The sequence below is a fragment of the Monopterus albus genome, unplaced genomic scaffold (genome assembly GCF_001952655.1).
Source record: "Monopterus albus unplaced genomic scaffold, M_albus_1.0 scaffold175.1, whole genome shotgun sequence".
Lineage (NCBI taxonomy): Eukaryota > Metazoa > Chordata > Actinopteri > Synbranchiformes > Synbranchidae > Monopterus > Monopterus albus.
Window position 1 is genome coordinate 255,549 of NW_018128055.1, and position 9,116 is coordinate 264,664.

Genomic DNA, 9,116 nt, shown 5'->3' on the forward strand with positions numbered 1-9,116 from the left:
ATTGGATGTGTGGGGAATGTTTAAATAATTTAAAGGCCAAAATTTGCCAAGCAACTCAATTTACACATTAAAATAAGTGACAAATAGACAGCATATCCTACAGTATGTGCAAATTAGATTGTCCTGTACAGTACAGCATGTCCTTGCATTGTTGTGATTGTTGGAAGAAGACTTAATCACATAAAGGGTTATTTTTAGCACCATCCTGCAGACTTTAATTATTGATGATGTGCATTGCTTATGGTCATTATTATGTTTCTTCGCTCTTTTGGCTGAACAGAGCTATTGTTTTTGACGTGACCTTTGATATAATGGAAAAGAACTTAAGAGTTAAAGACAAAGTGTGTTATCTCTTTTGCTTTTCAAATTACACTGGGTATTATTTCATAAAAAGGTTCACAGCTGTGAACAATAAACGTGTCTGGTAAGGGCTCTATCTTATAATTCAGTTTCAGAGCATACAAAGACACTGAGATGATCTGTTATCACAAATTATGTGGTGGATGATTTTATTAACAATGCAGGCAACAGCACCAGGCTGTTGAAAGGGCGGTTAAAATTCACTGTAGGCACCATGTACCCATAACTTCTACATACTTTCACTGTATGAAGAGGCAGATTAATTGCTACACAATGTGTCTTAAGATTTCTCCACATCAATGTGAATGTGACGCACTGAGTCCAGCTCTATGCCAACCCCCAGTGGTTCGGGATACATGACAGCACATATACCTTGAAAAACCATATATTTGTCCTGTTTTTGTCAGTTGATAGCTTTAATCAAAGGTATGAAAGTATGTTTTTGTCAACGTGAAGAAAATACAAGAATAGCCCACCTGTTTTATTGATCTTTTTACATAAATGTCTGGTTGGTATTCTGCAGCTGGTTCTGTCCTGCCTGACTGATTCTCATACTGCAAGACAGCTTCATCATACACATCAACCTGCCTTATATTCCACGGGTGAGTAATGACTTTATTTCATCATGTCTAATGAGCATCAGAGGGCAGAGACTATCACTAAAATTAAAGAGTCCCAGTGGAATAGGAGTCTGTTTCAAGCCTGGCTCTGCAGATCAATAAACGGGAAGAAGCTGGTAGTCTTTCCTAAGTAAAAGGTGTTTCAGTCGCTGCCTGCTGTTTGGTTCGATTCCTCCCGTCTCCCATCATGCATGACACGTTGGTCGTGCCACTGCCAAGGCAGATGTGTTTACTTTTCTCTGCTGTCGTCAGTGAGGCAACACCACGTTGCCGACTCATGTAGGACAGCACACACAACACATGTGCACACGTGTTGAGACGATGTTTCCTGTGAGCTACATGAGGACAACAGCTGACAAAACCACACCAACGGACTTCTCACCAGTATGCCTGCTTGTCTGGCTGATCTGCCGTCCTCTAGTTTATAGGAACAGCCACTAAACAAGGCTCACGTTGTGCTGTTGCTCTACCATCACTGCAGTGTTAGAGAGGAACTTCATTATATTGCTTCAAGTGAAATAACTTGAGTCACTGTCAGTTGGGTTAGAAGACTACAGGTTTGAACATGAAAATAAAAAGTGTGGAGCTAGGAAGAAGTGAGGTTACAGTACTCCTCCTCTCAGCTTGAGGCTCGAGGCTCAAGAAAATATTCACTCTGACTTGAAACATATTCTGGATCATTCAGGTGACAAGCAAACTCCAGGACTTCTGGGTAAACACAAGGTTAGGGCATCCCAGCACCATCATAATCTCTTTCCATTTCATCTCTCTTTGTCCTCCTCTAGGTTGGTTTCAACACTTATCACCCAAATTGCTAACAGAGAGGTCATTAGCCTCATTGTGCCTCATGCTGTGAGTGATTACAGCGCCAGCTGTGGAGATTAAGATGGGAATTCTCTGGCGTTATTGCGCGGTGGAGTGGGATTCACAGTGTTGACCCTTTGATCAGTGACAGAGCCAGAGAACGCACAGCCAGGTGGAGTGGAGATTGTGCTGATGGCATGGGGCCTAATCTCTGGATTATCTGTCATGCTTCTCCAGTGTGCACACAGCTAATTAAGAGTTGGAGTTGTATGTAGCAACATCACATCACGGGGGCGCATTATTTAACTCCCAAAGTTTTAAATTGGACTTTCATGTAACAGCACCTTACTCATTCACTTTGGCTAATTGGTTGTAATCGCAGAGTGATCGTGCATGTCAGCAAGTCATTTTCTGCTCATGCTGTCAAGTTGGCAAGAAAGTTCATACTGTGCCGCTTCAACAAAATCCATTGTACTCATTGTGCATGAAATGTCTGCAGACATCATTAATGTCTGATTCAGTTAAACATTAAGGACAAATTAGAGCTTTGTGATGCACTCATGGCCTGTTCGTGGTGTTTCCCATATCTCCCATATTTCCTATATGCAACTTCAGCCACTGGTGGAATGTAACTGTGTACACTTATTCGAGTGTTGTACTCAAGTGCGAGTTTGAGGTACATTTTCTGCTACATTCTACTTTTACTTCACCTCTTCTGAAGTGAAATATTGAACCTTTTATCATGGTAAATTAATTTCACAGCCAAAGTCACTATACTTGTTACTTTTCAGATGAAGATTTGGCACAAAAAGTGCATTGCTAAAGATGAAATGTTCATTCTCTTTTAAACTGCTCTCTCTGAACTCCAGTTCTAGCTCAAGAACATCTAGTTTGTGAACCATTTCTCCTTTTAATGGTACACTTTGTTTTTTTCTTTGTCTGCACAGACTGTTCTCAGCTGGAGGATAAAATAAGCATCCACTTGGTGCTGGGCCGGAAGATACACACTTCTCACAAACAGATTGTGTACAACATATTGACTGCAGTCACGGCCGTGCTTGGATGCAGGTCTGTGCGTTAAACATGCAGGCCCAGAGATCAGCCCAGCCTCTTCTGCTCCTGCTCCTGTTCTTGCTGCTCCTTGCCAGGCTGTCACAGCTGTGGGCCTTCCCCTTCAGCCCATCACTGGACCTGGATGTCACACCCAGGACAACTGTCTTCTCCAAAGGTGAGGGACAAACTATCTGGTGGAACAGAGGTTTTTGACCTGTGGCCCTTGCTCTCCTATAGGCACATGGGAGGCTGTATACCTGCTGATGTTTCAAAAACTAAGAGAAGTTAGTTACTGTAGTTTGCTCTGCTGGTTTAGCCCAGTTACTAGCATGGTCATCACTTCACTGCAGCTCAGAGACAAATAAGATATGTAATTCTATTCCTTATAAATGAGTCAAATCTGACTTTGAAAACCCCTCTTAGATGTATTAATGCAAACGCACGTGCACAAGCTCACTACACACTCTTATCTGATGCTGTTCTGGCTCCTTCCTCCCCTCCCTGTTAAAGAAGTGGCACAGTTTTTGAAGTTGGCCCTGAAGACAGCTCCTTCATCCTCAGAGTTATTAATCGCCTCTCCCAAGCCTTGTCCTAGATCACACGGCTCAGCAAACACTTCTAATGAAACAATAGACAAGAGGCCCACATAAAAGAGAACCTGACTCATGTCTGGGCAGAAAATACTGCTGAATAGGTGTGTTTTGGCGCAAACTGGATATTTCATACCTTTCCCTCTTCACTTCCCACCAACTCACCTTTCCCCTCCCTCTCTCCTCACTCCCCATCACTGCGGCAGAGGCTACGACTGCAGCTGCAGCAGGATGGGAGCTCCAGTAATAGCAGACTGATCCGATAGCTGCGCTCATACCTCTACGGTGCTCCCCCCCCCCCCCCCCCCTAGTTGAGCGCTTCGGTGTAATATCATAAGTGCTGTTGCAGTGTGAGATGATGTTTTAGCGATAGGAGGATACGCTGCTCGACATTCAGAATCACAGTCAGTCTAAGAGATGGTAGAGGAGGAGCCACTGTTAACTGTGTTTGCTACCTTATGGTTCCTTTTTTGATCCAAATAGCATTGTTTTGATTGCTGTTTGCTGGAGAGAGAGAGGAAGTCCTCATTCATGGTCCAAGTTCTGCTTCACAATGCTCCGATTTGTTCTGCTGTAGAGAAATACTGAGTAAAATGTATTGATGGCAGACAGCGCAGCTCTAAGAAATCCTCAGATACTGAATGCAGCACTAGTTTTACAGCTTCTGCTGTGAAGTTGTTTACTACAGCCACTGGGAGCTGACAGCACTGGGCTGATCACTAAAATCAGTACAGTTATTTATTAAGCAAATGGAAAGGACACAATCGATAAAGTGAAGAGTTCATAGGATGGGGCTGCTCGTATGATTCACAAAGCCTCATCAAGTAAGCTTGCAACAGAGACAGAAGTCATTGTCTATTCTGAAAGCCTCTTCCAAATTGTCGTGCCTCTGACAGTTTATTTACACTCCGCCTCGAATTAAATCTCTGTCCTTACCGTGGGCGCTTTTCTGTGCCCGAGCCAGTCTGTCATCGCAGATTTTGTTTTTCTTTCTGCCCTCATAGAAAGTTGTCCTTGACCTACTTTCTAATCATCAGGGGAGGTGTGTGAGTGCATGTGAAAGTGCACCGTGTGCTCGTGACTCATCCAATGTGCTTCATCAGTTTCTATATGTGCTAAAGTACAGGTGCATGTGCGTGTGTATGTGTGTGGAGAAAGGGCTATTTAGGCATGCATTTATTCACATCATGTAAAATCTGGACACATGCATCTCGTGTCCCTACATCCTCTGTGTCTCTTCGAGGCGACGTTGTGTCAGCCTGGGTGTGTACTACTGTATTGGAAACAGGGTGAATGTTGTATATGGGTGTCACTACCTATGGGAAACTCTGTGGGAGGATTTATATTAGGTTTCTCAGCTGGACTGAGGAGGCGCTCATTAATTTACAGTTTGCTGTACAGATGGCCTGCATGAGTGGGAGTACAAGGGCACGCTATACCAGAGGGAGCTCAGATTTACTGTGTAAGAAGGCAAACGGACACAAAAGACTTCATGCAGTCTTGCATGGATGATTCAAGGAACAGGTGCATGTTGCAGAAATAAAAAAGAAAGGATCCTGCATTTCTCTCAGAGGCTGGAAATCAAACCATCAGGCAGCTGCTGCTCCATGTGTGCTGGATGCCGCTGTTTGCTTGTCTTTACAGCTTTTTTTCTGCTGCCCTCAAGCGGCCCAAAATTCATAAATAATATCAAAATATCATATGTACCGTAGCATTTCACACATCCAGTAGAGCTGCAGCAATTGGCTGATTAATCTCTTACTTGATTAGTCAATCAACAGTTGACTAACTGCCAGATGTTTATGTGAGGTTTTCTGTTTGGTTTACACTGTTTTTCATTATTTATTTGTTATTCTTGTTTTATCTTATTCTTTAGTTTTTATTTTATTGTGAATTACTTTGTAAACTGGGTTTAGAAAGGTGCTTTATAGATAAACTTTATGCTTTTAACAGAAATTTAATCTGGAACTGTTTTTGTAATATTCCAGCATGATTGTAACGTTAATATCTTTAGGCTTTGGACTATTAGTCAAACAAAACTAGATATTTGAAAACAGCGCCTTGGATGGTGGGAAATAGCAACAGGCAGGATTTTTTTTCTTTTTTGACATTTTATAGAGAAAACAATTGAGAAAGTAATAATGTGGCCCTGGAATCAAATATCGTAGTTTAACAGGCACATTTCATGACTCAGCTTGTTTGTGTGCTTATGTTGCACGGTGGCTGTTTTCCGCTCCCAGAGGGGAGATTAGCTTGACTGTGCTCTGAACTTGGCTGTTTGCCTGTGGGGGTACCTGCTTTGACTTTTTCTGCCTCTCCCACCAGACCTGAAGTAATGCAGCTGTGAAATATTGATGCACTATAAGCTGCTCTGACAACCTGAGATGGAAAAGAGGTCCTGATGGTTAGCACCATTGTTATTATTATTCTTATCGTGATGGTCGAAATAAACCCTGCCAACTTTATGCTTTTTGTTCAGTAGATGAAACATTTTCTTCATCCAGTGTGATAATTACAGCACCAAGAAAAACGCCCAGTGAGGCCAATTTTCTCTTCTGTCTATTATAGGCTTAGCAAACAGGCCGAGCAGCTGCGTCTACTGAATCCTGAACGCAGAATCAGTGATGATTTACTCACATTTTCAGCTTGGCCGTGGCTGCTTTGACTGACGTTGTTTAATCACACCACACTGGCATCATTTGGTTTTCTTTCTGTGGCAGCGTTTAATGCTTCAGACCTGAAATCTCGTTGACACCTCCATGGCACTTTGATCTTGTTCTCCTCTCACAGTGATGATGTGTGATTTGCTGAGTGGATCGCGCACTACCTGAGACAACACAGGCACCGTTTGTGTGCTGCATCATGTGTGGCTTTTGTTTTCTGGCTGGCTTTCATCTCATTCTGCTGTCTCCCTCGTTGAACAAAGCCCTATGAATGTTTTGGCTCAAAGTATTGTGCTTGTGTCATCGTTGGTCATGCGCTAAGTGTGACTGACATCTCTGTTCATTAAGAAGTGATGACACAGCTTGACTTGGAAGCCTGACCTGTCTGTTTTTCAAGCTGAAAAAAGGGATGACTTTCATATTAGGGTCAACTTTAAGGCACAGTTGTACATAAATACGTTTGCATTTATGTCTAGTGGGATAGTTTTGGTTTTATTGCCAAGACTGTGAGATATCTCTGTCTGAGATTTCATCTGCTCCAAATGAACCGAAGGATAATTTCATGATCTGTCTACTATGTTTACCTTTATAAAATCACATGCGCGTAACGCCAGGCAGAGTACAGTGTAACCCCATACATGACTCGGGGCTCTGATGGTTAAATGGGAGATCACAATGGCTCATCATTCATGTACTGCCCTCTTTACAGCTTTCCTTTTTGCAAAAATAGTATTTCATGCTTTATTGTTGAACTAAATTATGGTGGAAATGTAGCTGTATCACATTTTACAGTTATGAGAAAGAGTAGAAATAAAAGTGAAATAGTGTCAGATTAATGTGGCCTTGTACGGCACAGAGGTGTGAATCTCAGACACAATTTATTACACAGTTCAGTATGATTCATGGTATCTCTAATGGTCCATGCCTTCATAATGTTTTATTCTACTCAATGTGAAATAATATAGTATTATACACTTCAGGTATAGCACAAGTACTTTACTTCTGGCAAAGTCTCTTTAGTAAAACTGACCTAATCGTGGGTTAAACAAACAGAAATAGATGTTGGTTTGAACACAACCTTGGCATTTGCTCAGAGTGGTGGAAGGTAACTAAGTACATTTACTCAAGTGCTGTACTTAAGTACAATTTTGAGGCATCTTTCATTTACTTGAGTATTTTTATTTTCTGCTACTTCATACTTTGGCTTCACTACATATCAGAATCAGATGTTGTATTTTTAACTCCATTATTTTTATTTGATAACTTTAGTTACTAGTTACTTTTCAGAATTAGGTTTTAAAATATACACTATAGTCATAAGACCTTGTTTATTTCCTGGTGGAAAATTCACAAGCTACTTAGCAGCAATTCATAATATAAGGTGGTTAAAAATAGCTCCACTTTTACCAACTGCAGCATTAAATGTGATGTTGACAACAATGCATCAATAGTTATAGTGGACTATAAAATAATGGAGGGAATAACTTTGCTTCACATTTTTTGCCTCATATTTTCAAAAACCAGTAAACCCAGTTGTGAGTTATTGCTTACATAATACAGAGTTACTGACTCTGGAGCCTGGTGAAGGAGTGAGACGATTCTTATATAATGTGGACAAACTGGACAACTGACAGCTCTGAAATGGTCCAAAGAAGTTAAGTCAGTCTTTCCTTCAAGCAGTTGTTCCCTTTTTTGTAAGCATGCGTGTGTCTGTGTGTGTGCGTGTGTCACATGCTCTCCACAGTGAGTCTAGTGATCAGTGAGTCACACTGGAAGTCACACACTGATGACTGTGGTGGCGGAGACATACAAACATACAGTGGATTTACTATCATCTTGGGCCCCACATGAAGCTTAGAAATATGTCTGAGCATGAGTGTGCACGTTCTGGGTGCGCCACCTGTGACAGCTCAGCATCAAGACAGTCACTCTGGCAAAAACACAAAACACACGTACTGATCAGATCTTCTGACTCACTGACAGAAATGTCTTCACTCTTTTTCAAGAGACATATGAAGGGTGGAAAAAGTGTGAAGTGTGTGTGTGTGTGTGTGTGTGTGTGTGTGTGTGTAAACAGCAGGCAGGCCTGTGATTAGGGTCCAGATGGTAGGTGCAGAATACCCTCCTTTAATCCCGAGCCAGGATATTGATTAACCAACACACGTGCACAAATGATGACAACAGTAAATAGAGACCAGCCGACAGGCTCCTGGCACAACTCAGCGCTCTGTTGACTCTCCTCACTGATTGTGTAGCAAAACACAGGGCACTGTGTGTGTGTGTGTGTGTGTGTGTGTGTGCATGTCTGGTACACACTGTTTACACACTGTCTCCTCCATGTGAATCACTGGATTTTAGGGTTAGACAAGAACCTCAAAGTACAAATTCACAAAACTAAGTTTACAGGTACAAATGTAAATGTGCAAACTTACAAAACTCTGTTATTGAGCATAACTTTGTTTTGACGTAATAAACAATAAAATGTGACTTACACAAACTTTACAGTATGTGGTTGTGTATTTGCAGTAGAAACTTTCTGTACAAAAATATCAATTTATTTTCATATATGTTCTGCTGTCAGGCTGTAATTGTGGCTCTTTGATTTTCATTTCTGCGATTCAGACTAAAACTGAATATTGTTTTTTTGATTTTATACATCTGGGTGTGTTGTCACCAAAGGTCGAACAGCACAGTCGTATCACACCCGGACTGAGATCAAGGTCATGCTACCCCTGCTGCCTGCTGGCCAGGGACATTTTGTACGTCACCGCAGTCCTTCTCATCAGCACATTGCTTGTTATATCATGCAGCCGCTGTTTTTATAAGATACAAACCAAGGCTTTTGCTCCCTCTTGGATGACTCACGGGTAGTGGGCTCTTTAAATTACCTTGAGCAGCGATTATGTTTGCATAACTCTTTAAACAAGATCTCAAAGAATATGTAATGTTCTTGTGAGGAGAATAATGATGTTTTGTGTCAGTGTGAGCACAAATGTATGTGCACCACATTTCTGCATTTCTTGTCA

The 9,116-nt window shown here is 41.6% G+C and overlaps 1 protein-coding gene across 1 annotated transcript in view; it reads left to right on the forward strand.

Moving 5' to 3' along the window:
• The window catches only part of sema4gb (sema domain, immunoglobulin domain (Ig), transmembrane domain (TM) and short cytoplasmic domain, (semaphorin) 4Gb), a 28,977-nt gene that overhangs the window by 1,756 nt on the left and 18,105 nt on the right, over positions 1-9,116 (forward strand). Inside the window, exons 2-3 of the mRNA XM_020616495.1 lie at positions 884-962; positions 2,732-3,012. Coding sequence (XP_020472151.1) covers positions 2,847-3,012 — 166 coding nt within the window. The 5' untranslated portion in view covers positions 884-962; positions 2,732-2,846. The remainder of the gene's footprint in view (positions 1-883; positions 963-2,731; positions 3,013-9,116) is intronic.